General features: G+C 43.0%; 1 protein-coding gene across 1 annotated transcript; it reads right to left on the bottom strand.

The window, feature by feature from the left end:
• Positions 1 to 1,053: 1,053 nt before the first annotated feature.
• Positions 1,054 to 17,408, bottom strand: LOC136541973 (pentatricopeptide repeat-containing protein At5g10690). Its single transcript, XM_066534180.1, has 12 exons — positions 17,112 to 17,408; positions 16,820 to 17,011; positions 14,664 to 14,796; positions 8,101 to 8,192; positions 7,864 to 8,025; positions 7,691 to 7,759; positions 7,145 to 7,277; positions 4,862 to 5,094; positions 3,840 to 3,917; positions 2,128 to 2,196; positions 1,870 to 2,046; positions 1,054 to 1,491 (listed from the first exon to the last, which is right to left on the bottom strand). The coding sequence occupies exons 1-12, from the start codon at positions 17,331 to 17,333 to the stop codon at positions 1,210 to 1,212; spliced, it is 1,842 nt and encodes a 613-aa protein (XP_066390277.1). The 5' UTR covers positions 17,334 to 17,408; the 3' UTR covers positions 1,054 to 1,209.
• Positions 17,409 to 19,738: the final 2,330 nt, after the last annotated feature.

The following is a 19,738-nucleotide window of genomic DNA, read 5'->3' as shown; positions in this document are numbered from 1 at the left end:
TGCGAGACACATTTTTCGTTATTTATTTTTGCTGGACCATAGAGGATAAATGGGCTCGCCGTTGTAGCCAGTAGCCACCATATTAAGGCTATCTCGAACAGCCGTTACCCAAAATATAAAACATATTCCACGTAGCGCTACAGGTAAATGATTCAATACATATTTTTAATTTTCTCCAATAATAAGACTAAAAAAGAATCATTTCTGCAAATAGATCTTCAGAAGAGAATTAGATTTAGATTATACCTCTACCGATATTCAAAATAGATATTCCATATAAATACTCTACTGGAGACCCATTTTATGTTTTAGTTTGGATCTGCCGCTGGGTCTGCTGTTGGCGATAGGCAGCACTGCAGCAGCGTATTCGCTACTTCTGTGAACGTACTGTACCTGTACGTGGTAGGAGTACCATGCCTGCAATCTTGCCTACCTAGGCTGCAGCAATAGCATGCATACAGTGGATATATGGACCCAAACACTCTGGACCAGGTGGCAGAAGCACCTAGGCCTACCCTCTAGCTACCCACCCAGAAATCTCTCGAGCATAGTACTGCCACACCCTGGCGGCCTGTGACTGTGAGATAACAGGGGCGAACAGCTCTCCAGACATCCAATGGAAACCTACCGTCTCCCAAAATGGGTAGCTGCACATGCACCTCCCAGGAGGCAGATGGCCCTATGGCATGAGGTGTCCAAGCGCCCCCCACCCATGGGAGTGCTCGGGACCAAATAAACAGACTGGTCCGTTTTTAGGCTAATAAATTCAGCTGGTGCTGATTTATTATGAAAAAAACATTATGAAACCCACGATAGAACCTAAAAGACTGATCGGAACGGCAGATGCAAAGGCACTCCCCTCTGCAGCCTGGTGAGAGCGAGACCGTGCGAGCAGGGATGCCACATGCCACCAAACCGGTCAGGACTCGCTCAGGACCATCCCTGCGCGGTGGCGCTGGCGCCTCAACCGAAATGCTGGGCGGGAATCTCCGGTCCGCTGTCACTTTCGCTCTCTGCATCAGAAAACATCATACACAGCACACAGCCACAGCATGTCAGGATCAGCCTAGCAGCTTCCTTTGACAAAACCTTTTCGCTCAGCTGGAGGAGGACCATTACATGACTAATTTGCTCGGCATCACGATGTGGAGTTGCTATAAGCTGAGTAAAAGACCAAACTAGCTGCAGAATCAGCCGTGATTGCAGGCCTCAGGCGTCTTGTTTGGGTTTTGTTGCCCGGGAGATGCGTGCGTCGGGGATATCTGATTCTGGCGAGTAGTCGCCGGTGAAGCTCCATAGTATGGCGAGGGAGAAAACTCCCAAGGGTCTTGAGCTGGATGTGTAGCTGCCTTCGTACATGTTACCACTCTTCACCACGACCACCATCTCGGACTTCTCTCTGAGGAGGAGGTCAATGACGTGCTCCACTGTGGTTGAAGTAGGCACGCACAAAGGTGGCCCTCTAGACATCGAGAGAAGAGGTGCATCCAGCTGAAAAAGGAAAAAAATGAAGTCCAGAATCACAAGAAACTCAATTACTGGCATGATGTTTTACAGTGGTGTAAAGCACTACGAGTCCCTTATTGTGCATTTCTACTCTTTTATTGTGGAGGAAAATGTAAAATATCACCCTAATTAACCATATTTCCAGGAAGCATCATGTTTTCAGTTAAAGGACACTTGATAAAAGGATTGTCTTTTTTTTTCTTTGTAGACATAGGTAGCTTGGCCAAAATCATTAAGAAACCGACGTGGCAAAAAAGGAATCTATCCCTGCTGCTGAAACCAGTGCCAACCATTTCATTAGCTTTGCGTACAAGGATCAACCATGTGTTGCTGACGCGGATTGAAGGAGACAGCACAGCGTACCTTGGTACAATCGTCACGATGAACAATGCCAACACAACCTCCCCAATCATCGACAAGAGGAAATGCACGATCTTTCAAGAATCGCATCACAGCCTTCCGCAAGATTAAGTCAGCAGGTAATGGTTGAGATTCTTGAAATGGAACCATATACTTCTCAACTGGATCATTCAAGATAATCTACAATTTCAATGGACAGAACTTCAGATTTGAACAAACAGAGTAGAGCAGAGAAAGGGATACAAGATAAGAATGTACCACCTGTGGAAATATGTGGGGCGTTAGAAGAGAGTTGGTGAATCCAGATAAGCTTTCAACTTTAACTGCGACCTTTAACAACAGCAAAGAAACTAACTTAAAACATTATTCCTTTCATTTCTATACATTCAAATTTGTAAAAATGGTGGTAGATAAATAATTAATTTACATGTCATATGCTCCTATTCTGGCATTGGTCTACCAAGTTAAGTTTCCAATTTATCTCATTCAGATACACAATTACTACATACAACAATACAATTTTAATCAGGTATTCCATACATTTCAATGCATGAGAACTGCCACAGTAGCTATTGGCAACTACTACATGTCTGTCATGTATTTCACAAGCCAGGCTGGCAATGCATAAGAAAGAAAACAAAATTAACCACACAAGTACAGTTCACAGGTTTGACAGAATAGTTTCATTTAAACGGCTATAAGCTGGAAAATTCAGTCTTGCCCACATAATAAGCGGACATGAGGTTCCACACCACATAAGGGCTTGTTTGGGAGGAAAATTAGTTCATTTCCCACCTCAATCACTCCCAGCCCATATGGATTGGGGTGGATTGGAGTGTAGCCAAACAAGCCCTAAATATGAAGTAATGAGATGGAAGAATTTTCAGGCAGGTTTGTTCAAAAAAAAAGAATTTTCAAGCAGGAGTGGTTGAGTCAAAACCCATAATTGATGTATTGCTATGGCTGGTGCCTTGATATTCATGACCAGTATGAAGTACTAAACTATCTTGGAGTTATAAAGTTCACCTGAGTAATGCTATGAATCTTCAATGCATAAAGATGCTAGGAAAGTGCTAGCCAATCAACAACTTAGCAAAATAAGGTATTTAGAAATTTAAAGTTGGAAGCAATCACGATAGTGGCCAGACTGGACATTCCAATTTTTGAAGCGGTCAAGCCAATACTAAAGCAGTAACTGCCTCTTACTTCGGTTAATATGGTCAAATAATTAGCAAATAGAACAGCTAGAGACATAAAGCACAGAAGCTCAAATGGCTTTTGTATGTTTGTTTAAAAAACAACTTCCAGCAACAATGCGCATGCCAATAGCATATACGTTTTTTTGGAAGAAACAGGAAGGGCTTGTGCCCCTAAAGGGCGTACCCAGTGCAGAGAGATCCCGCTCTGTGCAGGGTCTGGGGAAGGGTGTCAGTGGCAAGCCTTACCCTCGCCTGTGCAATGCGAGGAGACCGCGACTCAAACCCGGGATCTTCCAGTCACAGGCGGTAAGACTCTACCGCTTGCACCAGGCCCGCTTGTGCCCCTACTGGTTAAATATTAATAATAAACACAACTTAAGTACAAAAGTTAAAGGAAGAAGAAACATCAAAAGAGACCATCTAGCCATTCACTAATTGTGGGAAGTAACCTTGGCCATGCTTGAATTTGAACTGAACCATGGCCAAGGTTGGAATGACATTAATCGCATATAAGTTCATGCCACAGAACTAGCATTGCATATAGTAACACTAAAGAAATGCTTCATAGCTGTTTCATTCAAGTATCATTGTTAGCTGAAGCAACGGATAAAGGAGCGGTAGAGGAATAGAGATAAATTAAGGTGGCAAAACATGTGAGAGAATCTACACTGTTTACAAAATGACAAATCAAAGAAGCTCTAGTTCTGCTCTATGAATGAAGCATATATAGTGATTACTATTTTAAGAAATAAAATCCTAGGAGAAGAAACATACCAGACCCACTCTACTTGTCCAAGAGAAACATTCCTTCTCGCTCACTATTTGTCTTAGAAGCCCTCTAGCCAAATCTATCTGAAACATTAATCTGGGAGCTGTAAGTACAAAGGGACACGATGTATTGAAAAATTAAAAATGTTAAGACTGAGCAGAGTTAACATTCAGGGGTACAATTATCTAGATAGATAAGCATAATCATGAACATGGCGTACTACCTTGAATATGGTAATATGGTTAAATCTGACGACATATAAGGCGTTTAACTGAACACGGGAACAAACGTGTCCTTTCAACAACCCTTAGTTCCCCAAGATTTTTTACCTCATGTGATACTAAGCTTCATACGATCATAAAATTCAGAAATCGTAGAACTGTACATTGAATCGCATCCATCTATTGCCATCCAACAAATGGGAAAACATATACTTTTAGTGGCACAATGGGACCTCTTGGACCTAGCAAAAACACTTTAACAAAGTAATTTATACATTCTCATTTCTTCATACAAGCTAAAGGGCGTACCCAGTGCAGAGAGCTCCCGCTCTGTGCGGGGTCTGGGGAAGGATGTTAGTGGCAAGCCTTACCCTCGCCTGTGCAATGCAAGGAGACCGCGACTCGAACCCGGGACCTTCCGGTCACAGGCGGTAAGACTCTACCGCTTGCACCAGGCCCACCCTTCATACAAGCTAGACAGTGAATAATTTACTGATTGATACCACTTGAAAAATACACTTTGTTGGAAGTGCTTAGTAATAATTTCCCTCATTGCAAAAGAACTCTCCCTACAACAGTAAACATAATACATTAATAGCAGACATTTCCATGCATCCATAGCAGGTGTTTCAATAGCAAGCACACAACGCACACCTAATATGCATCTCGATTATGAAGGACTTGTAGTTTTGCCTATCCTAGTCAAATTTAGTAAAACTAAAACCCAAGGAACCAAGGTGTTGCATATGTAACGAATCCAAATCATATTGCCAGACAGCTAATTTCATCCTAGGCTTCATTTCTACCTGATTATTATTTATAGCAGCTTCCATTAATAGCTCATGTGCCTCTTCTTTGGCTGCACGGCTAATTGATCCAACTGAATCTGGCCACATGCGCTTGTTCAATCTCATGACCATATCAACATCACCTCTGGTAGCAAAAGCTCTCATAATCGAAAGATAGAGATGAGGTTTAGGTCTCAAATCTTTGTTCTTGCCAGCATGCTTTATTATATCACCAAAAATGCAAAGGGCCCCTACGATAATAACCACCAAAAAGGTCCAAAGTACATCAGTACAGAAATGTAGTACACATATCATAAACAAGAGGTTTTTTGTCTGTAGAACAGCTTTCACTCTCACAATCCATGATCTAAAAGACTTTCTCAAGGTAATTTTGGTTGCCTCATACACATTTATATTCACTTAAACAAGGACAAAGAGTTTAGACACTAAGATGGAAGTACACATAAATTAGTCTGTACTCCCTCCGGTCCAGTTTATCTTCCGACGTGGCAGTCTTCTAAATTACACTTTGACCATTCATTTCTTTTATATTATACTCCCTATGTTCCAAATTATAAGACGTTTTGGCTTTCTAGATATGCAGTTTTTGCTATGCATTAAGATATATACACTATGTCTAGATACATAGTAAAAGCAATGTATCTAGAAAAGCCAAAATGTCTTATAATTTGGAACGGAGGGAGTATTGTTTATGATTATAAATTTATGATTATTGGATAATGTATTTTTTACAAATCTAATATCATCAAGTTTGTATTACAATAGTTAAAAGTTGTTAGCCAAATTATTGCTCAAAGATTATAAAGTTTGACTCAGGACCTATGTGAAATGACTTATAAACTGGACCAGAGGGAGTAGTTCTGTATATTCATACACACTGAAAAATTTAAAATTCTCAAATTTATACGCATACTTCATGTTAGTATATGCATAGTTATTATCCATTTTTCTTCATTCTATTACACAGTCCAAATATGAACATATTTGTTGTCACAAATATTTGTAGGGGCACATATATTGCAATGAAGTATATGTTGAATTATTTGAGGATATTTTGAACAAATGTAATAAAGAAACTAAATTCAGGTGTACTTGAGATAACATTATCATCCCAGGAACAATTAGATTAAGAATTATGGATAATGCTGAATTGCTAGAGAGAAATCAAAGCATGTGAACTTAAGGTAGTGATAAGTTGTCAAATCAAAACATTAGAAAAGACCCAGAGGCACAGCTTGGGTACACAAAAGAGAGGCCAGGCTAAGCAAAATAGTGCTAATTTTGACATTCTCATTTACTATGCAAGCGAGGAAATAAGTACTTAAAAAACTGAAAAACATTTCACCTGCATGAAGCTCCACCATGGAGGAGCTTAATAGACCATAACATTTAACACCTGGGTCTGAAAACCAGGTCTGATCCTAATCCAAGCAATTGGCAATACTACCATTTAGTAGCCAAAGGCATCAAATATTGTCAAGTAATTTGCTTGTGCACAATAGTAATGTGAAATAAGGAAAGGATTTCCTTGGGAAGGGAAAGAGCAAGCGAATGGGGTTTGCTTAAGGATGAACAAGTCTCTGGTCTTTAGCAGGCGCTAAGAAACTGCAAGGTTTGGGCCTTGGAAGGGTCGCCTAATTCCTTAGGCGTGGTCAAGTCTTGGTGTTTTCTGTTTTCTTTAAGGCATAATTTTTTAGTTTGGATCTCTGACTCTCATATCCGGTCCCCATATGAGAGGAAGGATTGTATGGGGACCCTCCTTTTTTCTCTCCAATACAATGAAACGCAGCTCTCCTACGTTTTCAAAAAAAAAGTAATGTGAAATCAACCATACGAACAGCAAGTTGTCTATACTTCAGAAAATGATTTTGGTGTAAGTTTTAGATACTGCATGTGATGATTTAAGATGTACAGAACATCGGTGAAGCAATTATAAATATTTATTGAAACACAACATACCAAGAAAAGTTTCAACATTTTTGATACTTTAGATTGGATATGCTGCTTGGGCAACTGGGATATAGAAGGGTAAAAATAAGAATGTGCAGGTCAGTTGTTAGCGTCAAAGGAAAACTAAATGCTGAAACGCTGAAAAGAAGTGTCAATTGGAAAATAAATGAAATGTGAGGATGAAAAGTGGGTGCTAGGTTACAGTTAGTTATTAGTCAGACCCCAATGTTATTTTTCCAATATGCAAATTCATTGTAGTGTTTTTTTAGGGAAATTCACTGTAGTGTTTGTGTGAAAATTGTGCCACTAAAAAGATGATACAGAGCTTACCATCAATGGACCCACAAGCTAGCAAGGCATCTATCATTGCAGTGTATGCAGTCCTGTCGAGTGATATCAATGAAGATCTCATCTCCACAACAATATTCAAAACTGAATAAAGGTCCCGGTTATTTCCTAAACCCTGCAGGATGTTGACTTGTAAAATTAAGTAACCAAAAATGATAGCAAACACAACAGTGATCAAACTACTTGTTCAGGAGTTCTAAAAGGCATCCTTCAGAAATCCAATTATGTTTCTCAATTTTAAGGCTGTATCACATTTTTTTATTTTTCAGAAGGCAATGTCGTCTTCTTTTTCGACAATTATGAAGCATTCTCATGAGCAAAACAGAATGTTGTGTAACAACCACTCAAATGTCAATTTCTGATCATGTCAAGTCATCAACAAAAGAAGAGTGTAGCCTCTACTATTATCTAACAATGCAGTGCAAGAGCACTACAGTATCACTGCTTAATAATGTAAAATGAAAGGAGACTGTAGCCAGAAGCCAGCAATTGTTATCACTAACTGCTGGGCACTAGCAGGCAGCACACCTTAAGTAATGTTGTGTAGGTAACAGCATCCGGAAGGAGTTCAGGGTTACTTTCCTTATTAGCTTCTTCCTGCATTGTAATATAATCAATTCATTTTTGTTACACGATGCAACTATTTGTATACCAAAACAATTTTGTGGCTAAAACTGGCCTTTCCAACACTTGTGTGACACCTTCATATCTTCAAGAAATCGGATAGCTTTATCAATCTCTGCTGATTTTACACAGGCAGAAATGATGGTATTGTAGGTCAATCTATCAGGCTTCAACCCTTGACGCAATATCTCATCTTTAACAGTCAAAGCTCCGAGAGGGAAGTTGCTCTTAATGTACCCCTGGAGTATGTTCAGTTCAAAAAATTATGTAGTTACAACGGTGACTTGCTTAAAACAAAATAACAATATTTGTACCTTCATCAGTAAGTTGTATAGTAAGACAGAGTGACCCTCATAAAGGACCTTGCGGAAACGGGCGACAAGAGCATTGGCACGCCTCATATCTCCTGGATAAGTTGAAGTTCAATTCCATTAGTAAATGAAGTTGCAGAAACGTGAGCGGAGAGTATTTGTAGAATAGTGAAGCTGTAGAGCAGTGTTTTCAATAACAGAGTGGTTCTCAGTCTTATCTTTAGTTGGTATGCAGCACAAAACACCAGGGCCTACTGATTCTAACTTTATTATTTGGTGGTGCCAAGTTCTGCAGCATTGGGATAAACAGCATCAAAAGGGATCCAATTCTTTAGTTGTGTTGGTTGCTTGGTGGATTTGGAAGCCTTGGAATAGATGTGTTTTTTGAGAGTTAAGTTTAGTGCTTTCTCTATGTATCTTACTATTCGTTGTCAAAGTTTCGGCTATTAAGCCTAGTATTAGGAATATGCTAAGCATCCACTCTAGTGGTTAGAATATGCTGTAGCAGGTAGACCAGCTGCTCTATAAGTAGCAGTGGTGCTGGACCTTCTTGTATCCCCAAGTTTGCACTTTCAATTCCAACAAGCGGCCTAGTGCCAAGCTGCCCTCTGGCAGTTCCAAATCTGAGACTCTATTGTGTGGTTCCTGGCCAACATTTTTGAGGGGGCCTCTCCTAGTCCCAATGCTTTAGTGCAGGACAGATGCAGCAAAAATATGGTGTAAGGCAGGGGCCAAAGGCCTCAGTGCATTTGGCCATAACCTGGGCGTGTAGGCAGTTTGTTGGCCACCTTTTAGTATTCATTGGTGAGTTCTTACTTGTAAACCCGACCCTATTGGGCTTGTATGAATCACTTTGACTCCTTTTTCTTCTTAATATAATGATACGCAGCTCCCTGTGGGTTCAAAAAAACAAATCTAGTAATACACAAATGGGCATAATTGTCCAATTCCTGTCAAGCTTAGTCCCAGCTACACAAGGGAAATTGGGAATGATGAAAACAACTATATCCAGGCAATAAGTAAATAGAGTTAATACTTTAAGTGATTATTACTCATCTTGTTATACTTATTTGAGTTTCGTCTATACTAGTTAGTATCTGCACATAACACATTTACACTAAGGCCCTGTTTGGAAACATTGTATTGTTTATCACAAGGCATTCCATCCACAATTAGTTATGCACAAGGATACAGAGGTAAAATTTTTCACTGGTAAACTTGCTGTTTGGGTGGGGGGACCAGCTATGCAAATATCTGCTGAGTCAGAAGTGCAGATAACATTCACACACATGCAGAATTACTATTCCAATTGGTCCAGGTTGTGCAAGTAATTTGAATCTGCAAACAACTGCGATGCATTGAATTCTCTTCCTTCTACATCATGCTCAAGAAGGAAAAGTTATTTAACCATAGAAATCAGAGTAAGCTAGTGAGAATAACCATTGCATCAATCACTGAAATATCAAAACAAAGCATAGTAAAAGATCAGACCAAACTTCAGTTTTGAGAGCAACACTGGACAAAGTTTCAGATTAGAACTCAAATCGAGGCACAGGCCACAGAAAGTTCACAACAAAGCATCAATTTGGGCTTGCAGGAAGAGCTCGCTGTCAATGTTATCAATGGGAACGCCATCCTTGCAAAATCATCGTCGATAGAGAAGGGAGCAGAATTCCAAATCACAGTGAAAAGCTAAAGCCGTGGGACAAACTTACCATCTGCTACAAGCAATGCAGATCACAAGAACTAAGTGCAGTGCGCGATGATGATTCGATAGGCTTGTCGCTGTAACCGATGTGATAGTCGTTGCCTCCATGGTTGGTTCAGCGTCTCAGCCGTCAAGGGCTCGGCAGCACAAGTCATCCCGATACCTGCTGTCTGATCGACTGCGTGAGTCAAGGCGTGTCGTGATAAAGAGGAAGAGAGGCATTGCTACAGATGGGAGTCGAATCAATGCGCTAGAAGGTGGCGGCGGCGGCAGATGATGGATTGGTATGGGTGAGCAAGCGACAAATGACGGCCGGTGCCGGCAAACTTCACAACCACGATGCTATCATGCAGGAGATGTGTTTGCGAACCAGATGTGCCCGATAATTGTCAATTTTTTCAGTCAGAGCTCGGGAGAAGGTTTTTAATTTTCCAGATGTAAAGATCCAATCTGAACGATTTAGTAGTCTAACCCGCCATCCAAACATGCTTTTACAGATTAGCTCATATTATTTTCCAGACTTGTGATTTACAACGGTCTTTAGTCCAAAACCACCCTTCCAAACAGCCCCTAAGCAGAATCTAACCCACACTAATGGGCATCACTGTGGATATGTATTGTGTAGAATTAGACCCAAGGATTAGAGTTTCCCATGAACAAGGCCAGATAATTTTGAATTCTGGACTGATGTTCTGATGCTAAGTTGGGTTTGGTGAATCAGCAGTTTAATGAAGAATAAAACTGTTCAGGATAGAGGTGAATTTCTTTGGCGGAAGGAATGTAAACTGATACTAACCTGGGGATTTTCAGAAGATAATCTCCACAGGTGAAGGAGTCACTATATATAGATAGCCTCATGGCTATATATAGGCATATAGGCCTATTAGATAGGATCTTCACACTTAACACCCCCCTTCAAACTCAAGGTGGAAATGGAGGATCTGAAGCATTGAGTTTGAGCAAATGAAGCCGATGTTGCTCTCTAGTTTGCGCTTTAGTGAAGAAGTCAGCTAATTGCAGCTCGGATGGCACATATTGAAGAGCAATGGTATGCTGATTACAATGAGAGCGAGTGAAGAAAGCATCGACGCCAATATGCTTGGTAAGTTCATGCTTCACAGGATCATTGGCAATCTGTATAGCTCCTGTATTATCGCATAGAAGAGGTGTGGCAGCATCACAAGAAATTCCGAAATCAGTCAACAACCATCGAAGCCATACGATTTCTGCAGTAGTGGTGGCAAGTGCTCGAAGTTCTGCCTCTGCACTAGAACGAGATACAGCAGCTTGTTTCTTGGACTTCCATGCAATAGGAGAGGATCCAAGAAGAATACAGTACCCTGTGATAGAGCAACGATCTGTTGGGTCACTCGCCCAAGTGGAGTCCGAGTAAGCATGAAGTTGAAGCGGACTGTCACGGGCATAGAATAAGCTGCGAGATGATGTCCCCCTCAAGTACCGCAAGACACGAAGTAAATGGCCAAAATGAACGGTTGTAGGAGCACTCACAAACTGACTCAAAATATGGACGGCATGGGCAATATCAGGTCGAGTAACAGTGAGATAAACAAGGCGGCCCACAATATGCCGATATCGAGATGGATCCTTAAGAGGAGTACCATCAGTGGGACGAAGCTGCAAATGAAGATCCATAGGTGTCGCAGCTGTCCGATGGTCAGTGATGCCTGAACGAGTAATAAGGTCTTGTATGTACTTGGACTGAGAAAGATAGCAACCCTTTGCAGACTGTTTGACCTCAATGCCTAGGAAATAACTGAGAGGACCTAAATCCGACATTTGAAATTGTGCACCAAGTTGCTGCTTGACATAAGAAATGTGGTCTGCATCGTCACCCGTAATCAATATATCATCAACATATAAAAGAAGCAAAGTACGTCCACGTGAGGAGAGGTGGATAAATAAGGCAGGGTCATGATCACTAGGTGAAAAACCAGCAGCCCAAATGACAGAGACAAAGCGCTCAAACCAAGCACGAGGAGCCTGTTTAAGACCATATAAAGCGCGACGAAGACGACAAACATAACCTGGAGGGGCACTAACACCTGGAGGTGGTTGCATGTAAACTTCTTCATTTAAATCACCATGAAGAAAGGCATTTTTAACATCCATCTGAGAGATTGTCCAAGAAGCAGCAGCCACTGCAATTAAAGTACGAACAGTAGTCATATGAGCAACAGGTGCAAATGTCTCATCATAATCTCGGCCCTGAGTTTGCTGAAAACCTCTAGCAACTAGACGGGCCTTATATCGCTCAATAGAACCATCCGACTTGGTTTTAATCTTGAAGACCCACTTGGATGTAATAGGCACAGCATGCGATGGTAATGGAACAATATCCCAGGTCCCTGTACGATCAAGTGCAGCAAGTTCCTCACACATAGCAAGTTGCCATTCTGGAATGCTAGAGGCCTCTCGATAAGTGGTTGGCTCTTCCACAATAGCAGTGACACGAGGAAAACCATATTTGTCAGGAGGCCCAATAGTAGCACGGTCTCGTAGATTATATCTCAGACCACCCTGTGATTCATCAGAAAAAGCACATGACTCATCAGAATTAACAGAACGATCAACATCGGGAGTAGCAGGACTGGCTGAAGAAGTGGCTGTGGGGATTTGGGGACGACGAGTGTAGTATTTGTGGACAGGTGGTTTGTCAAAGGATGGGAGCTGCTGGACCGGAGGTTGACAAGACAAAGGTTTAGAAAGTGGGGGAGGATCGACATTGGTAAGTGGAGGGTCGACATGAGTAAGTGGAGGAGTTTCAAAAGTGTCAGGAGAAGATACAGAAGTGTTAGGTGGGCTGGAAGACACGGGTTGTGTAGGAGGGTCAACATCACTAAGTATAGGTGGAAGACACAGAAAGGATGTTGACTCTGTACAACTACGGGATGGTTGAGTAGAAGGGTTATAAAAGAAAGGACGATCCTCAACGAAAGTGACATCACGAGATATACGAATGCGGCGAGAGGAGGCGTCATAACAACGATAACCCTTATGCTCAGGACTGTACCCCAGAAAAACACACTCAACTGACTGAGCAGTCAACTTAGTCCGCTCACGAGGCGCTAGTAGGACATAGCAAGTGCAGCCAAAAACCCGAAGGTGGTCATAGTCAGGAGGAGTACCAAAAAGAACCTCACCAGGACACTGACCAGACAATTTTGATGATGGTTGTCTGTTGATGAGATAAATAGAAGTGGACACAGCTTCTCCCCAAAAATGAGAAGGAACAAAAGATGCAATAAGAAGTGTGCAGGCAGTCTCTATGATATGGCGGTGTTTCCGTTCAGCAACCCCATTTTGAGCATGCGCGCCAGGACAAGAAAGCTGAGCAAAAGTGCCTTCAGAGGTCAAAAATTGACGAAAGGTGTGAGATAAATACTCTCCACCAGAATCTGAACGAAAAACTCGAATGGGGGTGGAAAATTGTGTGTGCACCATGCGAGCAAAATTTTGATAAGTAGAGCACAACTGAGAGCGATGTTTCATAAAGTAAATCCAAGTATATCGAGAATGATCATCAACAAAAATAACATAGTATTTATGACCACCTTTGGAAGCGAAAGGTGCAGGACCCCATACATAAGAATGAATAATATCAAAAGGTCTAGCTGAATGAGAAGTACTAGTAGAATATGGGAGCTGCAGCTGTTTTCCAAGCTTGCAACCCTTACACTGAAAACTAGACTCAATGGATGTAGGACCTAAACAACCCTTGTTTATTAAGGTGGATAAACGAGACCCGCATAAATGACCAAGGCGATGATGCCACTTGGCGAAAGATGAAGTCGATGGCGATGTACTTGATGAAGATGCAGCAGCGGTGGCGGGTGACACATGGGCAGTAGAGTGAGGAAGACGTAAAGTGTCGAGAACATAGAGGCTATGAGAACCTCTACGGCGATGGCCAGTCCCAAGTACAGCCCCGGTGCGACGATCCTGAATAAAACAAGATGAGTCATCGAATCCAACAAAACAATTGTGATCCGTTAATTGACCAACTGAAAGAAGATTCATGGACAACTGAGGTACAAACGAGACATTAGGTACAGAAAAATTAGAGGTGCAAAGAGAACCCTGATGAGTAATGTGGCAGGATGTACCGTCTGCTGTCTGAATAGAGGCATCATCTGCAATTGGCTTGCAGGCAACAAGCTGTGACTGATCTGATGACACATGAAAAGAGGCTCCTGAATCAAGCACCCAAGAAGAAGGAGCAGTAACAGGTGATGCAGCAGCAACAGACACAGATCCTGTAGGGGTGGAACCTGCAGGCACAGAGCCTGTAGGGGTGGAACCGGCGCCACGACCACTCTGCTTGGGATGGCGTGAGCGATAAGCAGTTAACTTCTCAGGATACCGAACAAAGCAATTTTCTGAACGGTGAGTAGTCTTCTTGCAATGAACACAAGGCGAAAAAGAGTTGCCCTTCACTGTATTGGTCTTGTGAGAGGCTGCCAGAACACTGTGAGGTACTGATACAGGAGACTGAGAATTAAGTCGTGTCTCCTCAGCAATCAAGGCGGACAACACATCAGAAATAGACGGAGTGTTGGAAGCATTTAACAACTGTTTACGACTGATGGATCCCAAGGTAAAGAAAAATTGGATCGTGGGTGAATTAGAGTAGCCTAATCCTAACCCTAATCCATGGCTCTGATACCATGATACTAACCTGGGGATTTTCAGAAGATAATCTCCACAGGTGAAGGAGTCACTATATATAGATAGCCTCATGGCTATATATAGGCATATAGGCCTATTAGATAGGATCTTCACACTTAACATAAACAAACTCTAGTACTGAGGAAGATTAAATGATCAATCTTGTACCAACCTGCTTCAATAAGGGCATTTAGAAAACCACAAATGAGATGAGGAGAGAGCCTGGGGCTCCCAATGGAAGAATCTTTCTCAATTGATTCCAGTATTTCGAATGCTTCATCAATCCTTCTTGCTACACCCAGGCCCTTCAATGAAAAGCAGTGTGATACATAAATATTTCAAACATAAAGATTCCATAAGCTCCTAAATTGGCGCAATTAGCAGAATGTACTTGGGTAAAAAAAAGGTTGATCATATATATCCTGCAAACAAACAGATTACAAATATGCCCTTAAATAACAGTCCATTCAACAAAGGATACAACAACATATTCTAAAGGACAAAATCCTGAACAGAACAATAAGAAGGCAGTTGGTGATTAACATGGTGAGCATTCAGACAATCTGAGATGTACATTTGATAAAAGTTGTATAGGGGCATAAAAGAGTAGACAACTCTGTACGAGTTGGAAAATTACCACCTTACTTTAAAGAAAAAAAATGAAACATAATAACACTGTTGTTTTTCAGACAAATAGGTCATTTAAGACTTTAGTTGATAGAATATTGGTGAATTCAAATTATCATCACACACAAGCTCAAAAAAACTGCCTAGAATCTAAGTCTAAGAAATAGACGGACTGTAACTGCTCCTAGATAGATCTAGTAGGCCTTGTAGTGTAAAATGCCCTGAAGTTATCATGAACGAACTGCTTCTGGTTAGAAAGATACAATGGACCACTTTTCTGATTTTTCATAGGGAACTGAGAAAGCAACCATAGGAGGGCTCCTGATTCCTGAATCTACCATTACAATTTACAAGTTTCCTTAGTAGTGTGGATACCTACAGATTTCAGAAAGGTGCTTATTTCTTGGTTAGCAAAACTGTTTCTTCAGAAAGGAAAAGGAATAGCTGTATAACACCCAATCAAGGCTACAACATACATCTATGTATCTTATTCAAGGGCAAGCCACTAAGCATCATTAACACATGTTTCTTCGTAACCATGTTTTTCCCTTGAAAATACGCAGAACTGTGTGTCATTGTGTTAAGAAGAAAAGAGTTTGATACAGCTAGTTTTTCAGATTACATCCATTCCCTTTTTAATACAAAATGATCCCAGCCAAATTATCTAGCCTCTACTGGCCTCCAGTGACATCAGGTCCTTAGCGCCAGAAGGCGCAAGTGTATCTCCTCATCTACTGCCTGTATCCAGGGTGAGCCATTGTTGAAGACAATGTCATTCATTCCGTTGCTTCCAGATCATCCACGTGCCAAGAATGACGAGGGAGTTAAACACCTTGCACATGGCCTTGCTAATTCATCCCATCCAGACTGGATGTTAACTCTTGCAGACCGTAGCGACTGAATATCTGGTGCCGAAATACGAAACTCTGGCAAATACGCACGTCATGAGTAGGTGCTGGATCATACTTGTCAATTTCATTCCCAAAGTCATTCCAGTTTTTCTCTTGGAATGGAACCTACTGGTACCAGCCCGTTCTGGTGTACCGTTTTAAGGTATGATATGATATATGTATAACAATATATTTGCAAATTATAACAAAAATAATAGAGAGACTGTATAATGTATCCGAATGTAGCCAGGCCCAGTCACGGCGTAGGCCCGCCCAATAGATTGCACTGCCACAGGCCCTTCAAAATCCAAAGCAACACCCCTTAAGGGTCTGTTTGGAGGCCGGGCAATCAGTCAAAAACCCTTGTAAATTACGAGCTCGGATATTTTTCCACCCCAAAATGTAATTTGCTGCTTGGATGACCGGTGAGACCACTAATATTACAACTGGTTTTGGCCAAAACAGACAGAAAATTAAGTATCCGTGTGTACAAATTACATAAAACATTTACTAACAAATCACAGGGAGTCCAGCAAATTGGTGCCACACAAACCTTAGCAAACAATTAGTAAACAGAGACGAGTATAAGAATTAAGTATGCATGCTATTTCTCTTCCATCAATGCCAAACAGGACTCACTGGATATGCATCCTTATCATTTTCAGGATAGGTCATGTTGTTGGACTACGGTGTTTCTTCAGTTCATCTCCACAATTCCATCGTTACTCAACCAGTTAGAACAAACAACTGACCAAATGAGTTTTTGCAAGTGTCACGGTTGCGTGCATTAACAGATACCGCAATCGCATACCTTGAGCAGGATGCCGTAGGAGACACCGTCGACACCGCACCCCGTGGGCCCGCGCATTTCCTCGAAGAGCCGGAGCGCGCGGTCGACGTCGCCGCAGCGCACGCAGGCCTCTAGAACCGCGTTCATGACGATGGTGTTGAGCAACCCGCCCCCACGCACACGACGCCGCGTTGCTTCCACCTCCTCCATGATCTGCACCGCACAACCCAGGTCAGCACTCGGCACTAGCAAAAAAACAGAAAAATCCGACCGCCGGAGGAGTGGATGGGGAAGGAGAGCACGCGAGGCAAACCTGGGCGAGCTGTCTGCGGCGGGTGAGGTCGACGATGCGGGCAGTGAGGCGGCGGAGGTCGGTGGACGGAGAGGCGAGCCGGGGGCGCGGGCGGGAGCGGCGACCGGGGGGGCGAGGGGAGGAGAAGATTCTGGAGGCATCGAGAGGCCGGTGGAGGCGGGGCTCGCGCGGCCCTGGCGTGGGCGAGGGGGAGAGAAACCGCGGCGGCCTTATCAGCATCATCTCTTCTCTCGCCGCTGGAGACTGCCGCTGCCGCTGCTACTACTGCCGCCAAACACTGCGTGTCGCGAGCACGAGCGCGCGCCGCGAATGGATAAACAGTGTTCTCTTGCTTTTTTTTTTTTTTTTTTAAAACACGGCATCATACCTGATAAGCATGGCTGATCCGATCAAACCAACAGGGTGAAAGAGAGGATATTTAACTTTTTACCACGGTAACGGATGGCGACTCTTCATATAGCACTCTTACGACTAGCGATATAATTTTAGCAGTAGAGAGAGAAACAAACTACAAAAATACTATTTTTGCTCCCGTGGCATGCCACGCACGTAAGCCACGGAAGTGTTCGGCTGCATTTTAAACCGGTTTGTTCGGCTTATTTTTTCAGCGGGAGCAGTGTTTTTCTCTCACAACATTCCAGCATGAACAGTATTTTCTAGCATGAACCGTGTTTTTTAATCCCAGCCGAACACTCCCCACGATGACGGCATCAGCCAATGCAAAAAGACCATGCTGCCCTTTTCCTTTTACTTTCGCCTAGGCCACATATTAAAGAATGGACGGCTCAAAATAGTTGTTGGCTGATATACGTATACTTGTTTAAGGCCCAATTCCATGTGCACTAAGGAGGCTCCTGCTTAAGCTAGCTGGGCCGGCCTGACAGCCTCCTCCCCCGTTCGAGCAATGGCCCGGCCTGACAGCTTCCTCCCCCGTTCGAGCAATGGGCTGGATGCGACGGGAGGGCCAATAAAAAACACGTTGCATTTGGTGGAGAACTAGAGATGAGGCAAAGCTTTAGTACCACATCGGGTACGGAGCGCGGAGCGTGGAGAGGGAGAGCTATAAAATAAGGGGCACCCTAGCCAAAACAAAGCAAAATTGTGTTCTCTGGACCGTTGGTTTTCATTTCGGACTAATGGGCCAGCATGGGCCTATGTGTTCTGCAGCTACTACTGGCCTTCAACAAAGCTAGCACTTCAGGTGGTGAGTTGATGTGGGGATGGGGATCCCCGCGGGGATTAAATCCCCGAGCGGGGATGGGGATGAGGAAGAAGTGCTCCCTATGAGCCTTCGTGGGGACGGGGATGGGGGGAATTTGCCCCCACGGGGATGGGGATGGGGCAGTAACCCCCAACGGAGAATTCCCCGTTGACATCTCGAGCTGGTGCTGAGCACCTCGGAGGACTTTGTGTCTATGCTTAAGAGTGCTTGGGAGCCCTCCATCTCACATATGTTTGATAGTGATTATCCGACTGTGTGAGAGAGCGATTTTAGTGCAATTGCATCGTGAGGTTGCATCGAGTGGCACTAGGTGATCGAGTTACAAGCCAGTAGTGCTTGTTACTCTTGGAGGTTGCCACCTCCTAGACGGCTTGGTGGTGGTCTCCGTCGAAGCCCGCAAGAAGCTTGTGCGGTGCTCCGGAGAAGAGCTTTGTGAGGGGCATTGTGCTCGCCCCACGGGAGCCGCGAAGAGCAACTCTAGTAAAACGTGTCATTGAGCTACCATCACTTTTGGGGTAGGTTCTTGCGGTGCTCGATGTGCGGGCTTGGCGGATGATGCCAATTAGCCGCCGAACCACCAAGTGAGCAGTCGACACAACGGGAACTAGCGTGTTGACAAGCTCGTGAACCTTGGGAGAAAAATCACCGTATCAACCTTGTTCTTCCCGTTGGTTTGCAATCCCCTTTCATAAGCTTGTATTTATATTTTATATACATTGTGCTTGTGTAGTTGCTCTTGAAATTAGTTAGCTTATGTAGCTTACTAGTTACCTTCTTGCTTGTGTAGTATAGAAGTGGCTCCCTTGCGTGGCTAATTTGGTTTGTGTAATCTTGTTAGTCATATTGCTTAGTTTGTGTAGCTAAGTATTTGTGCTCTCTAATTTGGCATTAGTTACCTTGTTATTGAGCATTGCTAGTGAGCTTAGGTGGCTTTGTGCTTTTGCTTACTAGCTTGTGTAGGAGCTCCCTTATTGTTTGAAGTACTAATGGCATATGTTTGTGTGACCTTGCTTCTAGAATTGGTTAGGTGAGCTCTAGCTAGCCTGACATCTTTGTTGCTTAATTAGTATCTTTGGAAGGTGCTAGAGAACATAAATAAAGGGTTGTAGTCTTGGCTAGAACGATAGTTTTAATTCCACACTTGTTTCGGTTAGCCGACGCGATTAATTTTAGAAAGGACTATTCACCCCCCTCTAGTCCGCCATCTTGACCTCACAGCCGGCGAGGGGCTCCTCAGAGCCATGATCTTCCACAGCGCAGCAACGTTTGTGCTTCTACTCGTCGCCCCGCCATCTTCTACGTTAGCTATAGGTCGGCCTGCTCCGGAAGCCCACGATGGAGCACCCCAGCTATGCCCTGCCACTGCAGGCCCTAGGGACTAGGACGCTCTTGTCAACGTACCCCT

Source organism: Miscanthus floridulus, chromosome 3, assembly GCF_019320115.1.
Source record: "Miscanthus floridulus cultivar M001 chromosome 3, ASM1932011v1, whole genome shotgun sequence".
Taxonomy (NCBI): Eukaryota; Viridiplantae; Streptophyta; class Magnoliopsida; order Poales; family Poaceae; genus Miscanthus; species Miscanthus floridulus.
This window is presented reverse-complemented; position numbering and strand designations above follow the sequence as displayed.